Source organism: Branchiostoma floridae, chromosome 12, assembly GCF_000003815.2.
Source record: "Branchiostoma floridae strain S238N-H82 chromosome 12, Bfl_VNyyK, whole genome shotgun sequence".
NCBI classification, from domain to species: Eukaryota; Metazoa; Chordata; class Leptocardii; order Amphioxiformes; family Branchiostomatidae; genus Branchiostoma; species Branchiostoma floridae.
In genome coordinates, this window is record NC_049990.1 from 12,399,408 (window position 1) to 12,419,029 (window position 19,622).

At 39.9% G+C, this 19,622-nt stretch overlaps 1 protein-coding gene across 2 annotated transcripts; it reads left to right on the forward strand.

Moving 5' to 3' along the window:
- The first annotated feature begins 1,197 nt into the window (after positions 1-1,197).
- Positions 1,198-19,054, forward strand: LOC118427926. Of its 2 annotated transcripts, XM_035837893.1 has the most exons (17): positions 1,198-1,311; positions 5,879-5,885; positions 8,358-8,506; positions 9,617-9,790; positions 10,974-11,025; positions 11,544-11,682; positions 12,694-12,765; positions 13,160-13,241; positions 14,595-14,661; positions 15,629-15,681; positions 15,813-15,895; positions 16,164-16,376; positions 16,762-16,949; positions 17,074-17,228; positions 17,353-17,409; positions 17,795-17,885; positions 18,319-19,054. In XM_035837893.1, exons 1-17 carry the CDS (start codon positions 1,279-1,281, stop codon positions 18,393-18,395), a joined length of 1,692 nt encoding a protein of 563 aa, XP_035693786.1. In that variant the 5' UTR covers positions 1,198-1,278; the 3' UTR covers positions 18,396-19,054. The 2 variants fall into 2 exon arrangements, with proteins under 2 accessions (XP_035693786.1, XP_035693787.1); XM_035837894.1 differs by lacking the exon at positions 1,198-1,311 and having other exon boundaries at positions 5,793-5,963; positions 8,345-8,506; positions 18,319-19,053.
- The last annotated feature ends 568 nt before the right edge of the window (positions 19,055-19,622 follow it).

The following is a 19,622-nucleotide window of genomic DNA, read 5'->3' on the forward strand; positions in this document are numbered from 1 at the left end:
GAGGGGGTGTGAGAGAGAAAGAAAGAATGTGTGTGTGTGTGTGTGTGTATGTATGTGTATGTGCGTGCGTATCTGTGCGTGCGTGCGTGTGTGTATGTGTGTATGTGTGTGTGCGCGTGCGTGCGTGTGTGTGTATGTGCTTGCGTGCGTGTTTGCGTGTAAGAGAGAGAGAGAAAAATATAGAACAACAGAGCTGAGTGCATTCTTCATACCGCACGTAATATCCCTCAGTACGCATTTCTTCTATATGAAAAAAGCCCTTCACACATACATACTCCAGTTAGACCCATCTTTTTGTTTGCACCATTCTTCTTACAAGGTTATTTGAAACTGTCTGTAAATGACCAGATGTGAACACTGTGATAACGTTACACCGGGAGGAGAAATAACTGGGCGAAGGGACCGGATCACCATGGGAACGAGAGCAAGACTTCTGAAGTTCTGTACATACAAGCAAGGAGCTTTTATCAGGATATCCTGATAAAAGCTCCTTGATACAAGTGACTCATCCAGGAAACTCGCCTGCTGTCTTTTGATTAAAAAAAACAGAAACTTAAATAAATGTTAATATTTCCTATTACTGTCCAAGAAGAGGACCTGCTCTTTTCATGAGGAGGACGTTGTAATAGCAACTCCCACTACACGCGCCCCCCTCATATTCTATCGTCCCAAATGCTATTCCAAAAGAAAAGGATCGTTTGCTTACAATGTGTTTTCTTAAGACTACTAAGAATTTCTTGTAAACATCTAAGGGTACTCATGTTGATACAACATAGCTTTCAAAAAGACCAGGCCGACACACACAGTGCAACAGCAAGTCTTGTATTACAAGTTGTAAAGACAAAACCACATTCAGTCATCGTGACGTCATTGCGCCATTAAGCGTCATGTAAAAATGACAGGAAATTTACACAGGATCCCCCAAATGTTTCCAGGGGTGTTCTTTGTGAATTGTGATCACGAGTTTTTAGAATATTTCTTTATATTGTCTGCGACTAATTTTCATTTTTGTGATTACATTTCATCATTTTCCTTAATGTAAGTGAGAATAAGACTTTTGCAGCAATTGTTCAAGTTTACCAGTAGTGAAACTAATGTGATTTACGTTTTCGTCCCCTTTATTTGGAATGGTTCGTCCCGTAATTTGTGTCCAGTGAAGTGTGTTTATTGGGAACAATCCACTTGGCCTAAAAAGAACTCGGTGACCTCACTGCAGTACGGACAGCCTACATGTGATACAGCGTAACAACAACAGTTTCGAACGCAACAGGCTGCAAAATGGCAAGTGAAGAAACTTTACAACAGACACAGGTATGTAGAAGCGTCCTTTTTTGCATACCCGTAAGTTCACCTACACTCTTCTTTATGGGTATTGTCTTGGATTTGGATCAGGAATTGGTCGGTGTATGACATTGTGTGAACCAAGCCTTGCTGCGACCAATGGCCCTTAAAATGACAAGAAGAAGAATTACTTCACTGGCGGAAAGACTCAAAACGATTCTCAAATCGCTCAAATGCAATACTTTGCTTTGGACCTTCTCTTTGACTCGAGCATAGACAGTTTATACGAAAGCTCGGTTTGCTAATTTAGTGCAGTGTTTGCAGCAACCTCTGGACTATAGAAATCTTACGTACCTTACTTGAGAGGTAATGAACCTTCCAGAAGGCTAGAACTCAAAGTTTTGTTTCATTAGTCGAGGCCAATCAATCTGCTGTACCACGGCCATTGTATAATTGAATGTCCTTGGTTGAACTCTGGTGGAATAATCTAACGCATGGCTTCTCTTAAGGAACGTTTATTCATGATAACAAAGAAGTCAGTCTGGTATTTTATCGTGTTTTCCTGGTAGTTAGCACTGAGGCGGAGATCCCATGTAAAGTCTGGTTTGTCGGTGATCAACATCGTTTCACGCTTCGATCCTTGTACAGAAACTTTGGGCGGAACCGTTTCTGTACTCTACAAGCAGAGGCTAGCCTCCCGCTGTTTTTTCTTTAATCATCAGTTTTTATAAGCGTTTTATTGGCCTCGAGACATCAACGAAGCGGTATAAAATAGAAAGCCCGATAAAAACAGTCATGGCGTAACCTCTGCTTGGAGAGTACCGTTTCCAGGCGTAACCACCTATAAGTATAAGCCTTAGGAAAGTAGAAATACCTCTGAAAATACCTTTGAGTATTTCAAGAGCTTGGCGTTAATTGTGTTATTGAACACTAACCGTTACCTGGTTAACCAAGGAATGTTTGCCCTAATTATGATCCCTACTAGCTATAGTAATCCTAGTTTGGAATTTTGTACGATGAAATTTTAACCTGGAAGTCCCAGTAGTCTGCATTAGCTTTGGAATTCTTAGCCATTCCTCTGTCATGGTAACAAAGCCACATCTCCAGTTAAAGGGGAACCCAGGAAGTATGGTAGTGGGAACATTTCTGCATACATTTTGTATATTGTTCTCTTTACCGTACCCTATAGATCTCTGTGTTGACTCACTCTGAAGTGGAATATCGTCACGGCATTGGAAATCTTAGTAATTCCTCTGTCATGGTAACAAAGCCCCCTCTCCCGCTATAAAGGAACCCAGAACGATGGTATGGTGGTGAGAATATGTCGGCATATATTAGTTTCTTGTACCTTAGCTCTATAGTTTTTATTTTGACCCATTCTGAAGTAGAAATCGTCCATCATACATTGTGACAATAATAAAGTGTATTACTTTTCCTAGAGGTTCTATGTTTGAAATATGTTACAATATAAAGCTATAGAAGGCAAGCCAAATAGTTTAACTACATTTATCTATCGTAGAAACGAAGTGGATACGAACAATGAATATGATATGGTTTCCTTAGCAAACTGAAGTGTGTTGTTGTGTTTACTTAAGTTGCTATACACCCGCAAACAATAAAGGTGACACCTGTATTATGTAAACGTCTTTTGGGGCAAATAGGTTCTCCAAACGTTCTTTTGACTTCGTGTCTACTGAAGTCCATTCAGTGGGGACTAAAATAGAATTTAGCATTCAGGAGGTTCAAAATGTGATTAAGATGACTAAATGTAATTACATTTAAGCTGAATTGCACGAGGGTATTAGAATTACCAAGCCGACAATAAAGCGACCGCTTGGTCATTTTAGTGGTTCTGGTGTAGATAGGGTAACTTGTATGTAGTTATCACTTTTTTTAAAAATAAAATGATAAAAAAGATTCTGCTTGGATTTTTGCATACGAAATTCACTTGTTTCAATCGAACTACACTTGCAATCGTATGAAACGTATGAAATCTACAATACGATCACAAGCTTATAAGATTGGATGTCGATGTTCAATCATATATAGTAGAGGTTACATGGGAGTATGTGCTGTTTCAGTAAACGTAGGCTAAGTCGGAGCTGTTGATATATGCTCTGTATATATACATGCGATGACAGAAAATTTTATTAATGGTTGTTTTATGCACTCAAGTCCTTGTTCGAAACACAACTTTCATGTTAACATGCATATTGAGAGTGCAAATGGCACTTAAAGTGTAATTGAAGTAATGTATATGAATATTTCAACATACACAAATAATTTAGAACTGTCTAAACACTGAAGCATGCCGTGTAAAAAGATGGCCAGTTAGTTTTGTCAAATACCTGACTGTTTGAAACTGTCGACTTTTTCAAAGGGCTTCGTGTACACAAAGTGCACGCGGGTGTGTGTGAGAGAGAGGGGCATAAAGAAAGGGAAAGAACTATCATTGTTCGACGCGTAATTGAAGTTTGCACATAGTTAATGGTCTGTAATAAGGTTATACAAGCTATACAAGCATGTAGACAACAGTTGTGGGTCATGTTATTCTTAAGTGTCAGAAGAAAGAAAGCCTTCTTCCACAGAGCCATACAACTGTGGGACTCCCTTCCACCCAACACACATACAGCTTCTTCTCTGTCTGTATTCAGAACAAAAGTCTGGATCCCGCTTGGGGACACGTTCTTTATGTAAAAACTAATAGAGTTAGTACTTACGACGCCACGTACTGTTTAGCTCAACAGTTGATAACAGTATGTATACGCCAAAAATAGTTACTCAAGCAACTGGATATGGTTTTGAAACGGTCAGACGTTTCGGAAAGAATCCACTTTCCTTCGTCAGTGACACTGAAGTGATCTGCAAGAAACAGGTCTTTTATACTCTAACTATGAATGAAGACAATTTCAGATGTCCAATAGGAAAGGTTGTAAGACAATTCAGACTGAAGACAATTTGGAATCCAAATATCTTATTACCTGGATGTCTAACCTACATCGACGTAACAGTATGTATATATCGTGTAAATTCTATGTATCATTGCACTTGATATGTTACTTATGTATTTTGTATTTCTCTCCCAAGGCCAGCCCTTTGTAATAGCTACGGCTAGTTGGGCGACCTTAGCTGACTGTAATGTCAGCCAAACGGATACAAAAATGAATTCTAAGACCAAGTCATATTTGTCGTGATCTGTGGTTCACATATGACTCGAAGAACGAAGAAAAGGTTTTGGACGGGTCTTATAGAAAATGTTATTAACCTCCAACGCAATGCTATCCAATGAAGACCACAACGTTTGTGATAAGACAGTGGAGCTTCATGTTTATATGTAGAAACTATTTTGGGCTCCAAAGATCATTGTTTGAAATGGACATCTCTGAAACTTATCTCCTCGTGAATTTTGTCTTAACATATAGAACACGTACAGAAGAAGAAAAAGGACAAGTAAAATACCGCAAAGCCTCGCTTGAGCATGGAGATCATTTTTGGCTTACGGAGGTGTCACGATTACAGGTGTATTATCACCCATGTTGTTAGTTACACTAAACAGTCATACACAAGTGTAAACGCGTGTAAGCTTTGCTGGCTTAGGCCAGTTTCCGATAACACCACAAGGCGTGATTGTTTACATTTTCCTAACCCGTCCTTTGTATACAACATATTAACCGGCTCAAACGTCTCTTATAAAGCACGATACGCCCTAAGCGTTGCTAAGGAGGGCATGTTTGTAATAGATAAGGAGGCTGGGAGGTCACTAGGCTCTCGGTTGTAAACTTGTCACTTGAAGAAAGTTTGTTGCCGTCGCCGCCAAGAAGGTATGAGGCCGTAGAACTCTGATTTATTTTATGTGACAGTCCTAGGCTTACTAGAACATATCAGGTCCAGCCACCCTGGAATAGCGCCTAAGGAGCTAAGACATGGCTGGATACCAGGCTAAGGTTTACAAATATTTGTAGAGATAATATCGTGGGCGAGCTTTTACTTTAGTTTTAGCTACAAGTATATTCAAGTATTATGAAACTATATTGATGTTGAACTGAGGGAGGATTGTGTTCTTTTGGAGTCTCTCTCAAATCGATACAATTGAAAGGACATGTTTGTGACAAAATCCGAAATAAATTGCAATGATAATTTATTCTATATTCCTATTCACCATAACGACGCTGCAAATGCATGCATCCTTGTAAAAACGGTTTAGATTAAAGGTGCAATTTGCGTAAATACCTGATAGACATCGTCTCATGACACGATGCGACCTACAGTGGAAAAACTGGTCTTCCAACCATCATTCGCAAAATGCCTAAATACTGATATCTTTTTAACCATTTTCGAACAAATTTGATCGAACTACCTCTTAAAAATATTCTCGTGGATTCTTACAATAATCAAACATCAGAGTAGAAAAGTAGACAGCCGTAATTTTACAAATGCCCCCCTCCATGCAATGACAATGGTTTGGCCCATAATCACCATTACATTGTTTGCCCCATAATCACCATTAAATTGTGTACAGATAAAAGGTGACCATACTAGAAGTGACAGGTGTCAGGAAGCATCAGTCAGGAAACCACCAGGGTGCCACTGTCGTCAGAAAACTGAGAGTTAAACCCTGGTGATTTATTATCCTATCCAGGCGACATTTTGGGCCACGCTACAACAAGTTTTACCATCGTAAGGTAAATGTTTTGTCGTATTCAGTTGTTGTCTGTTCCGTAATACATTATGGTGTGATGCAGTGTGCATCCTTGAAACCACCTGTCTAACAAGTAGGGGTTTTTTCTTCGTTTTGTTTATGTTTGAATTTGTATTTGTATGTATAAAAAATTTCAAACATTTAGCTAGCGTTACTTGACGAGATATGACATTACTATTAAAGATATGACGAAAACGTACTATACAAATCTATGCATGTGTTTCTATAGTTGATCATAGAAAGGCTATAGCTGATAATAGAAAGGCTATATAGCTAACTGCTCGTATACCCTAGCTTTTGGTGGTGACGTGCTACGCTGCATAGTACCTTAGGAGCTGTATTGGGATTTTCTGTTGATCTCCTCTTCAAATCCAATATCAGCATTCTAGTTTCGACGCCCTAGAACTTAGAAAAAACCACAAGTTACATGACGCTTGACAGAAATGAAAAAAAATGCTTATGGACAAATATCAAGATTTCATGTTTGGAATGTTACGGTGCATATTTTCTGAATCGTGTTCCGTTTTACATACCATATCGACCATCCACGGTCAATCCACTAAAAACGATATTGGTCACATCTATATGTAATATTTGGCATCTGCCAAGAAAGTGCATGTGGCACTTTCTCACATGTCTGGATACATGTATTTTGTAATTAGTTTTGGAAAAACACAGCACCAGTCGTTGGGCGTTCCTGTCAACAAAGTTTAGGAGACTCACAAATTAAATTAACACATTCCAATCGACAATCAAATCTCAGCTATGTCAAGTATCCCCCCATTTTGTGGAATCAGGGTTCCAGTTTTCTGTGGGATATTTTCTTCAAGTTCTATGTACAATGTCATTACGATTACATTTGAGAACTGGCGCGCAAGTACCATGTACCAATAAAATATAGCCCTTTGACCAAGTGGCTTCAAAGACAAAGGTAAAGCAAAAAAAGGAATTTGAAAGGTATGAAAGCAACAATAACAACATGGAATTAAAGTCTATTATAATTGTGGTCTGTACAACATTCAGTGTCTCTGTGTTTATGAAAAAAAATATTTCCAAAACGGTAGACGTTGACATGTGTGGATTTCAGATATTGTGTTTATTGCGGAGCTACTTTAATTGCATTCTTTCTGTGCAGCTATTTCTATGGATGAGAAGAATTTAAATTATACATCATAGCTTAGAAGCATAATTGAGATTTAAACTCACAATAGATTTATGTGGAGAAGGAGACCTCAGCCAACCGTCCACACTTACGCCACATCTTCAGAAAAGACGCTGGAGCCGCATGTTCCCCGTTTTATTCGAACCGACACACAACAAACATGTTTCGCCGTGTGGCTTCCTCAGTGTTATGGGCTCGAAATGAGATTTAAACTCACAATAATTATGATAAGGAGAGTTCACAGAATAAATGTGTATCCGTCTGTCTCGTACCTGGCGCCGATGATTGATTGATTACGAGATTAAGTCCTGTCTAAGATGTCATTATCTCGAGATAAGAAGTATTTGCATACCAGCTATTATAGGGACAAAGGAATTGTGAAGCACTCTTATGAGCCTTTGACGTAATCAAATTGCCACCATAAAAGTGTGGCATGTGCCGTCGTAGTAACCGCACCCCCCCCCCAATCTTGGTTGAATAAAAACCTTAATGTCACCCTAACACCAATATGCTCAGTAATAGTACATCATTACATGTAATTATGTATGTATATTAACATCTTAAGATAGCTTCTTCAATGTAGGTAGCATGATCTTTATTAGACATTAAGTGTATAAGCACACACAAGCAAAGCTGTGATGTTTTGAGGCACAGACGTTAGGGTTTTAGGATTCGGATTCGAAGAGCTAGTCACTTTCTTGTTTTTCGCTCACTTTTTGAAAACATTTATCACAATACTCTTGTATATATGTAAATAAAATGCTGCGTTTCATGTGTTTTAACCCCCAAAATATCTACAAGTCAGTGTTTGCAAGATGGGCATGCTCATTGGGATTGAGAGAAAACGCGTTCTTAAAAGAATTATAGATTTAAAGAGATTGAAAATACTTTCCAAAAAACATACATCACTTCTGCCACCAAAAAATCAAGACCATAGCATGTCCAGGTCAAAAGATGTAAAAATGGAAGTTCTGCTGCAGTACCCAGGCCACATACTAGGGGGCCCAAAATCGATCTTAACCTTTGTTTTCCCAACACCTATCATATCATCGTAATCCATCAAGATAGAGGTTCTTGACTTACGCTGACACAAAAATCCGAACAAACATACACACACACAGACGCATAGACAGACACACTCAAAACAATATCTCAATTTTCATGGAGATAATCATGCAAACTAGGGCTGTGTTTTGTTGTAGGAAACTTTTAAATTAGAAGCCATGTCGACTGGAGACAGTCGTGAGGCCATCCGCCAGCTGCGCGGAGGGATAAACGGGGTTTTAGACGTCCTGCACGACGTGGTGGATCCTGGGAAGGATGAGCTGCTCATCCAAGTCTTCAGGAGGAAGCTGGAAACTGTGGTGAGTTAAACGATTACGTAACTGTAAGCACACGATACAGGGGAGTCTGAACTGAGTGGAGAATGACCGAGTGGCAAGGCTAGAGCGAACATAAGATCGAAAGATCACGGGTTCGAACCCTGGCTAGATGTTGTACTTGACACCAAATGCACTCAACACTAATTTTCCTCACTGCACTCCACCCAAGTGTAAAAGTGCGTAACTGACTTCAGTTGAGGAGGTAAAAGGAGATGGAAAGAGAGGGATTTGCTCCACCTTCCGTGTCCCTTTACTACTACTATAGTGACGGATTCCGGGACATTTTATGATGAAAAATTACAAATACATCTATAGACCATAATGGCAAAACTGCCCCATATTTAAGTAATGTTTACTCTAAAGCTATGGTAACAAATATCCGTGGTTATATGCCTCAATGATACGTCATATATTATTCTTTTTGAAACTTAAGAACTGGTTATTAATGCATTTCTTCCTGTAAATTTGCCACAGTAACGATAGCGAAACATTCGCTGTCGACATTCTTAAGTTAATCCTGTTACCAATTTACCGGTTAAGTGCTGTAAAGAAACCTAGCCACGAGTGAAATGACTGAGGCTGGTAATGGGGTTAATTGGTATACTGGTCTTAAATCTTCGTTGAACGCCTGAATGCTATCAGAAGAGAAAATTGGCCGGCTTAAAGTTCCCAAGGGTAACCATTGGATATGAGTCAGTTGTGCGATAATTGCATGTCTGTTGTGGTAACTTGGACAGGGAATAAAAGACCTAGGAAATGAAAGCAAGTTCTTGACATGGTACAGTATTAGTAATGAAGAGTATACATTGTATATGATGATTAATTGAATGAGAAAGTAGCTTGTGAAGGAATTCAGGAAAATGTGATCGTATGTTCTTGTCAAATCTGAATATGTAACGTAAACCGCAACATAACATGCGTAACACACCAGTTCTACATAAGTTTGAATGTACTTGTGTCTTCCCGTGTGTTTTGAGTAGTGAAACCTGCACTGTGTCAACGTTCTCATGTATTAGAAACAGGTGGTTATTGGTAATGACGTCAGAGGATTCTTGCCGGAAATGACGTCACCCTTATTTCCTGTCCCTACAGGATGAAGGGAAGTGGAAGAACATCCGTGAACAGTACATCTCTGACGACGGGAATAAAAAGGACCAGGAAATACAGGAACCGGTCAACGGAAACTCGTCGGATCCATGGAAACTTTTCATTGATCTCATCAACCGCCTGGAGAAATGCAAGGGTGCAGTACTGGCAGATGTCACGGTGGGGCGCCTTTTCTTTAAAGTTTTCCCACGCGCCGTGTACTTGAACAAAAATTTGAATAAAACTATTAAGAGTCTGACTTAGACCTTACCATAGTATATCATGATATGGAATCGTATATGCATGCCCTTTTTTATATGAATTGTCACTGTCTATTTCCAGTTATAAGTTTAGATTCTTGTCAAAGCTTTAACCGATCGATGATGCCATTGAAATTTGAAAAAAAAAAGAAGTTTCCAGATTTAGAGCGGCAAGCGTTTCAACTCAATTCCTGGATTGAACAGAAATATTTCAATTGACGACACAGAAAGAAGGATCTTATCGTCTTACTGTTGTAAATGTAACACATTTAGCCCCGGGGCAAACAGATAGCAACCATTATGACACATGATTATATATAATGAGAAGTCTCACAGAACAAACAAAGACATGAAAGAACGTATTAAGTCTTCTAAAGACTCAGTGCATCCAGTACAACTGGCCGATTTGTCTACATGGTATGTTTCTTTGTGTCTCGTCTTGGTTGTTGTATCACTGTGTATATTTTGGAAAGTCTGACCCCATTTTTTTCTTTACGTTGCATTTACGATGTACCGTAAAGTAGGGGTATAGAATGTGTTATCCTTTGCTACAATGTCTCTCCGTTTGTTACTATTATTGGGCAATCTCAGGAGTTACTAATAGTAACGATTGTCCTCTATTGATGTCGTATAACCCCAGGTATAACCCTGTCAAGTAAATATTCAGTTTGTCCTTGAGTTAGGGTTAAGGGTCAGATGAAGAAGACGACATAAACTATGTACACAGTAACATATATACACAACCGTAACATAAATCTTACCGTATTAGCAAGTTACGACGTGCAGGTATTTCTAGAAGTGTTTACGGTGTATTATTCTCGTGACAAACGTGCGTCACTTCCTAAGGAAGTTATGATGAGACATTTGCCCTGGGGCGGCTGACGGTATCCGAGCGAAACATCCCCCCCAAACAAATTGTCAAAACACGTCCGACGTTGCACCTGCATGTGAGGACGCCATTACGTGTGTCACAAGTGGTGAAAAAAGGTTCGTTTCCTCGTCTTTTTAAAACGTTCCGCACTTGTAGTGTCCCTAGCGAGTTAGGTGTTGTTCTCTATATCTAGTACATGTTCTGACTGATTGTTGTGGCTTGAAATCCTCAGAAACTGTCGGAAAGGGAAGCAAAGTGGCTCTCACAAAGAGAGTTTCTTCAACGTAAGTACCAAGCTTTCTTCTTCTCTCAGAGCTTGCTGACAACCAAGCCCTGTAAAATTTTCTTCAGATACAACGTAAGATTTAGAGTTTATAAAATCAAGTTGGATCTACTTTAAGAAACACTTAGGGATTAGATTACAACTTAGTTGCCGGAGTTGTAAGGGGAGGGGGGTGATACACCTGTCACACCTGTGTGTACGTGTCCATGCAAGCATGCCTTGTCACCTTCATTCTGTACATTAATTCCCCGTACTTATCTGGAGACTGTTCACCTTTATCCGCGGGGTAACCTATATCTGTTTGTTTTAAAGATTGTGTATTTCGGGATATCAAGTCCACAAACGGTGCAATCTTTTGAAGATAGAAGGTATGTTTAAAAAATCCACCGCCCGTCGACTTTTATATCCCTTAACCCTGTGATCTTAAACAACGGATATAGGTTACCCCGCGAATAAAGGTGAACTAGCGTTACGACAAAGGTATTTCATATCCATGCTGACAACAATGTTTTTTCCCAGAGGACGCAGCGGGCGCTAGAGCGGCTTTGTCCAGTGCAAAGTACAAGTGTGATCAGTTGGAGAAGGAACTGAAGACGTCAAAAGCCACACTCGTCAAAACACAGGAAATCCTGGTCGAGAAATCCAGCGAGATTGAATCGTAGGTCTTTAACATATTTCATTGTATTGTACACATGTATAAATAGATTGTTACGGACTCCAGGAAGAATAGTTGTACAATATATCATTTGTGGAGATCCAAATAAAACAAACAAACAAACAAACAGGCACACATGTACATGGAATACCTAGTTTATCGCTTGGTATCTTGGTGTCATTTTGGGGTCCTTCCTACAACTTCTTGTTCCTAAGCAAATATTTAAAATCCCAGAAGAAACACAAGCAAAATGTCGAATCAAAGCATGCTGTTTACAATGGAGCCCCGAATGTCCTCATGATATATGACTTAACAAATGAGGCCTTGACGTTTTAAAGGTTACTGAAAAGAGCGGGAAAAACATTCCATATTAATAATGCATATTTGTCCTTCCCTTACCTATGACATTATTACTTTTGGGTAGTTAATCTTCATATTTGTATGGACTTTCATAACATATACGGACGACGCGATCTCTGTCAGTGTTTTTGAAACACAAAGATCTACTGTATATACACCATATAAAGAAGACGCTAAGGATAATTAACATCCAATGACCATAGACTCTAGAGAGTTGCATAGCAACGATATATAAACGGGACATCATCTTTAACCCAAGAGAACTTAAAGGTCATGTATGTTTAGAGCACTTAAACGCAGGGTGGTTGTACAAACATTCAGAAACTACCTGATGACAGATGTCATTTATTATGTTTCCTTTAACCTTTTGAGGTACGCTGCGATTCATAAATTTGCTGTGTTCAATATGGTAGACTCGTAGTATTTGTATATCTGTGATGCGCCATGTTTGATTTCATTGTTGAGACAAACATTAGCCCGTTATTCGCTAACCGACATAACATACGTGACAATCATTGCAAACATGGCGACCCGCGTAAACAAATATTGATCAACGGAAACATGCTCGCTTCCACGTAACGAGTTTATCACTGAATGTAGGGTGTGGTTAAGTTGATTATATCAAAGTACATTATTTCTTTCTCGCACACACAGTTTGAGAAGAGCGGGAACGGTAGAGATTTGGGGAATGGAGCAGACGAAGTTTTCCAACGAGGCGGCCCAAAGGTAGGAGTGAGTCCTTGTTGTTGTAGTTCCTAACTGAATTGTAAGATTTACGCTGAGTGTTTGTTGTCAGTACTTGAGGGTGTAAAGTCCACGAAACCACCCCTTAAGACAACGTCTGGAAACTGTCAATAGAGGGAATCCATACTCTTTTTTTTTACTTTTAACAGATACCTTTATTTCGTTCAAGCCATGTACATATCAATGAATTGATGTGAATTGAGACACAACCGAAAAATTAACGCAAAGGTGAAATTGTTACGTTTCTTTCATACACATTTTGTACAGGACATTTCCTGAGTACATATTTCATATTACTAGAAATCAAAAACAATTTAGCAGTCTCGGACAATTCTTAAGTATAACAATATATATATGACATTTTTTTTTTACATAGGGAAGAGGAACTGGTGGCCAAACTCAAGGAGGTCGAGAGGGAGAAGGAGGATATAAAGGAAAGATTACAGAAGAAATTACGGGTAAGAAGAAAGCTGTTTTCAGTTCTCCGTGACATAGTTAGTATTTTCAAGTTGTTTGAGCATTGGAATAATTCATATTGGTCCTGGGTGTAATCATGTCTTAATGATATACTAGAGTTCGGCGACCTCATACCTCCATGAAAATTGAGAGCTTTCGTAAATTTCATGCAATTGACTAACACATTAACATAATTTATGCATGGTGTTGTTCATTATTGAATAACGTACACATGTCACAATTATAAAATTCCCATTATCAATCATAAAGCGGTTTTGCAATTTTTCGATAAATTATGCAAATAAGTTCCTCATTACCATATTTGGTATCTGCTTATATTCCACCTATCATAATTAACATGTGTTACATGTATTGAGGTCCAGTTTAATTGAAAACAATGGAACTATACAATTCCCTCATTAATTATGCAAATTAAGTCCTCATTTGCATAACATGCATATCATTATGAACATCTTTGCCTAAGCTACCTGCATGCCTAAAATGCAGGCAATCCGTCGTTCCTTTCTGCAGTTATCCTCTTTGGAGTGTCTTGACAAAAACACCCCTGCAATTCCACAATCAAATGTTAGGGGGCTGAAACTTGCCCCACTTGTTCATGTCACTAAAAGCTATCTACCACCTAAATGTCAAGACCATAGCATGTCTGGAACAAGAGATACATTGAAAAAACTGCTATGATATAATATTCTCATTAATTATGCAAATGTGCTCCTATTTTGCATAATTAGTATCTTATCTTGTAAAACATTGTCTAAGGTACCTACATACCAAAAATGATGAAAATCCGTTGTTCCCTTCTTGAGTTATCCTCTTCAGAAGTTTTTGACAAAAATGCCCCTGCTATCCCAAAACTAAACGCTAGGGGGCCCAAACTTATGTCATTTCTTCCTGAGCACAAGAGCTATCTAATACTCAAAAATCGTGGCCATAGCATGTTCAGAACACCGAGATAGCAAAACCGGAAGTTGCGCTGCAGTACCAAGGGGAGCCGCTAGAGGGCCCAAAATCTAATCATTTCCAGCTTTCATCACACACTACCAACACACCAAGTATGAAAGCAATCCACCCAGCCGTTCTTGAGTTATCTTGTTTACACACACACACACAGACAGACAGACACACAAACGCGGGGTAAAATATAACCTCCATGACATTTCATGGAGGTAACAAGAAAGGAGGGCAATTACTGTGTGGAAATGATCATGGTCGCGCTTGCCAACGTGCTGCACTGTGTAGTTATGAAATAGATCGCCAGGTGGCGTTCATCACCAGGCAAAGGAAAGTGACAGTCAACTTTGAATAAGGAGTTATACACTGACTTTTTACTTTTCCAGGACCAAGAACACCAATTAAAGCTGTTGAGATTGAAGGATGAGGTTGCAATCAGGAAACCAAAGGATGGTAGGTCAACAACAAACTTCTCGAAACACTTTCAGATCAAGTAGAGTTGGTCTACTTTGGGATAGCAATCGACATCACTAAGTGAGCTATCAAAAAGTTCGTTTTGCTAATGTATGTGTCATCAAAAAGAAGTTACTCAAGCAACTGGATAGGGTTGTGAGATCGCGTAGCGCAGCGGCTCCTTTGGCTCGGAACCGAGAGGTCTGAGTTCGAATCCGGCCGCGTGTCACTGATCTTGAGCCCTTGGGAAAGGCACTTTACACGACTTTCCTCACTTTACTCAGGTGAAAATTAGTACCAAGCTTCGGCTATGTCCGTCCCTCGGATAGGACGTTAAATGGAGGTCCCGTGTTCGGGGAGAGCCACACCCCAGGCACGTAAAAGAACCCGCCATACTTGTGGAAAAGAGTAGGGGACCTTCCCGGTGTGAGTGGATCAAACCATTCCGGCCAAATGGGGTGGGGAATTTCCCCCAGCAGCCTCGTAACCCCTGCTTCGCCTATAGAGTCAGTTAGTCGAGCTTGCAGAAGCTCGGTGTTTCTGACTTAGGGAGAAGAGATGCTGCCACAGTGAGCTTAGTTCAGTACTTAGAAGCACTGTGCAAACTCGTTAAAATGGTTTTGGAAACGGTCAGACGTTTCTAATACGTACTATTCAGTAGTTTTCGTCAGTGACACTGAAGAGATCATGTTGGAGAGGGTTTATATATCCTACCTGTGAATTGATATGTAAAAGAGATCGAGTTGAAGAACCGGTTTATCCTAACTATGAATCAATATGCAAAAATGGGTGGAAGACAATGTTTTAAGGTCCAACAGCCACTGACGAAAACTACTGAATAGTACGTAGTTGAAACGCCTGACCATTTCCAAAATCATATCCAGTTACTTGAGTAACTACTTTTTGGCGTATCTTATTATCTGGATGTCTAACCTACATCGAAGTATGCCTCATCTATTGATTTCAGAAGTTGAACAAGACTTGGAAGATACAAGAAGAAAACTGTTCAAAACAGAAAAGGTAAGGTACTTTACGTTACTTGTTCATGCATTACAAAATTGTCGTAACGGCAAAATTTTCATGAAAAAGTCAAAATTCGTTATCGAAAAACGATGAATTTTCTTTCACTTCCTTTTGTCTTTCCCATCAAGGATCTTCTGAACGCAGAACGAGAAATGCAGCTACAACAAAAGTACTTTGTCGGCTTCATGAGGGGTCTGCAAAGAGATTTCAAGTGAGTAAAATAGACTTCACTGCAACTTCCTTACGGCATTATTGCCTTCGCCGAGAAGGTTATGTTTTGGGTAGCGTTTGTATGTTTGCATTTATGTTTCCATCTAAAACGTTCCAAGATTTGTCAACATTTCTGTCTAGTGAACAGACCTTCGCATGTGTTTGTTGCAGAATGTGTAAAAAAAAAAAAATTCTGTATGACAATATACACGCTATACGTTTATGAAGCATCTTGTCTTGAAGTAAAGCGGTGCTGTTGTATTTCCCAGAATCCTTCTGGAAAGGAGAGAACAAAATGGCGGCGTGGCAGCCCCAAAGGACATCAGGAACATGCAGGAGAAGCTGGACCAGATCCATGATGCAGCGCGGGAGGGTAAAATGGCGTACCTCCGGGCAGACATGCCGACTCACTACCTGGCACTGGACAAGGACCTGGGGGCGCACCCTCTTGGAAACAAGTTGTCCGCGAACTTTAGAAATGGGTATGTTTTACTCCATCCATTAATGTACTGAGTCAAGTGCCTTCCTGTATTTCGCTGAGCGGGGATACTCTTGAGGTACTGTTGATTTCGACAACGCAAACATACCTTGAGTGCAAGAGAAAATCGGCGAAAACTAACGCAAAGGCGCCTCCGTAAACAAACCCCAACGTACCTCAACAGTACCGTTAGAGTACCCACTCTCAGTGGCATAGGACCTTTAGTGGTCTCAGCACAAATTTTCGATCACATAGACGGTATACATTTTAATGTTAAACGTCCCCACAAAAAAGGCCTCTACATATGATAAACTTTAAAGCAAGTTCACTTCTGCTGATACATTGAACTAGCCCCACTTTAACAACTTATTACACCCCATGCTTTATAGGTTATTGGAGCCGTTAAGCGCGACTCGACCGAGCAGCAGCGCCTCCATGCGGAGTAATACAGGAGGGTCAACGCCAAACGTCTCCCGTCCGACTAGCAGCTACCTGCGACCGGAGGTCAAGAACGGGCTCAAGACCTCCAGTACGCCAAACATTAGGATGGAAGAGGAGCAAAAAGAGAAAGAGAAAGGTAGGGAAATGTGTCTTTTGTTCATTTCATCTTTCTTTAATTCGTCATCTTTCCTTGAACTTGTTTCTCACCTGAAGACTGCAATTTAATGACTAATTGACAGATGACGCTTTTTTCCCAACAGACCACCCTGACTTGGTGCACAAGATGACAGGAAGAATAGACATGATAGCCGTGAAGGCACAGTTCCCCTACCTGCTGGAACAGGAAGTCCGGGAGCACTACCAGCACTTCAAGCAGTACGATAGAAATAACGACTTCCACTTGGATCTAGCCGAGGTCAGTTCTTACATACTTCTTTTTTTTTATATCGGGTTGAAATTGAAGTCTTCAAGTCGGTCATTGATATATCCACGTAGAGTACAGTACACACACGATTTCATTTTTTTTGTGTGTTTTCCAGGTTCTACAAGCCTTGACAGCTACAATAGGGTACAAGTTCACGCCTTTACAGATTAAGGTACGTTTACTTCTAGTGTATGTGTCAATGTTCAGTATATACACGCATATACGCATTAGCACATGCAGATCTATTTGACAACTTCAAGGTTTAACAATCCAACATGGCAGACTTTATACCAACGTCATAGTCACATGAGTGCAAATACCATATATTGATGCAGGCAAAATGTATGGTGTAGGCAAAAAGATACATGAAGAAACAATACCATAGGCATGTTCAGGACAAAGGAAACAAAAGCTTAAAGCTCTGTTACGGTACCAAGAAAAGCCGCTAGGGGGCCAAATCGACCTTGACCTTTGCCTTTCCAAGACCTACCCACATACCTAAGAATTTTTATGGAGGTAATAGCGTCATGATAAATCATCCTTTACTGTCCCAACAGGAGGTGATGTCGGAAGTCGACCAGGATGGAAACCATTCCATCGATTTCTTCGAGTACCTGACGATTTCACAAACCTTGATCAGGAAAGCAGGTAGGGAAACTTTGGGCCTTGCAGTACTCTGCAATGTGTCATTCTATCTGTTTGTTATTCACGTGCGAACATTTGGGACTACATTCGTATTTCCTAAAGGTGGTATCTCACTGCACTTGGGGCACAGGTGTGGCACTGTTGTGTTATTTTCACCGTTTTTTAATGATTTAGATATTGCGTAATACGTACAAGAATGACTTAGAATACAACAAAATACACAAAACGTAAAAAAAAATATATTTTTATCTCGTGGAGTATTTTTCGAACCCTACAGTGCCGCATCGGTGCCCCAAGTGCAGTGAGATACCGCCTTCAGTGTACCATGGCATCGGGCGTTGTGATTTTGATTTTCTTTCCAGCAGTGTTAATTAATACTAATACCGGCGAATAATTTTGTTGTATGCTTATGTAGTAAAACTTTCTTACTTTCCAGGAAAAGCGGAGCTGTTTAAGACAGAACTGGGCAGAGAAGAGGGGCGAGCAGTGTCAAAGATGTGCGTCATTCAATAGAGAACACTATCTCTGAACTGTCGGCTTAAAAACATCGAGGAGCCGATGCCATCCATGCTGTGATGTACAAACTACGCCTATATATACTGTACATAGAAACTGAAATATAAGTCTTCCATGCAGAACGCCTAGCCTGTGTTCACACAATCTCTCGCTGGCTGGGTTAAATGACCCCCTCCCCCTAGGTGGTGGCAACTGTAAGGACGGCCGCTAGGAGCGAGATTTTTAGTCAGGCTATGCGCTAGCAGAACGCCACACTTCATGCAAGAGACGTGTGCTACACCTTTGTTGTCAGTGCACTTGCATGTTTAGTCACTTTTCCAATGCAGATGTATATAACGTTATGTTTAAGTAGATTGACAGACATAGTGATCTCTTTGTGTAGTGCTCTTTAATGCCCCACTGTGGCCAGGCATTGCCTTCTTCAATCGAATTCACTTATTCGATAGATGGGATGATATAAAGACATTCTTTTGCACTACTAGTACTATACGAGCAATGCGATCGACATGTTGAATAGATTATGCATTTCAATTGTAATTTTCACTTGATTGTTCTTGTACTGCTCCAAGCAGCAAAACCACAAAGTTCATTGACTTTTCCGGGAGTTTATCCATATTGTGAGGTGCACAACGTAGAGTACTGAACTACCAAATATATTATATATGATATGAAGTAAGAAAAAATACCATGTTGGAGAGGCTGCATCATATGAGATAACGGACCATATATTTTCATAAAATGTACATAGATTTTTCACGAAATAAAAATGAAGTATCAACAACATGTCCCATCTGTACAAAAGTCATTAAGATCAAAGTTCTCACGGCAAAGAGAATGATGTCCTCATGGATCAATGGATCAAAAGCGGCCTCTATCAATCACTGACTGTACTGCAGCAGTATTGTGACGTCTACACACTGCCGATCAACAATGATTACCTCAACTGTAAGGAGTCACTACTGCCACGTCCGTCATCAGTATCGTAAGTTTCATGCTTTAAAAACCGTGTATTATTTGGATGGAGAAATTGATCAACTGGTATAATAATGAGAAAAATTTAGTACAATGCGACATTTAGGGGAGGTATGAGGTCGTGGAACTCTAGTTTCCGTTGGACGCATGAGAATTGTAAGAAATCATCAGCCCTTTGGAACTAGAGCAACTCCTTATTTGGGAAAAAACACAATGAAAAGGGTGCCCGAATGAATCAGATTGTATTTGACA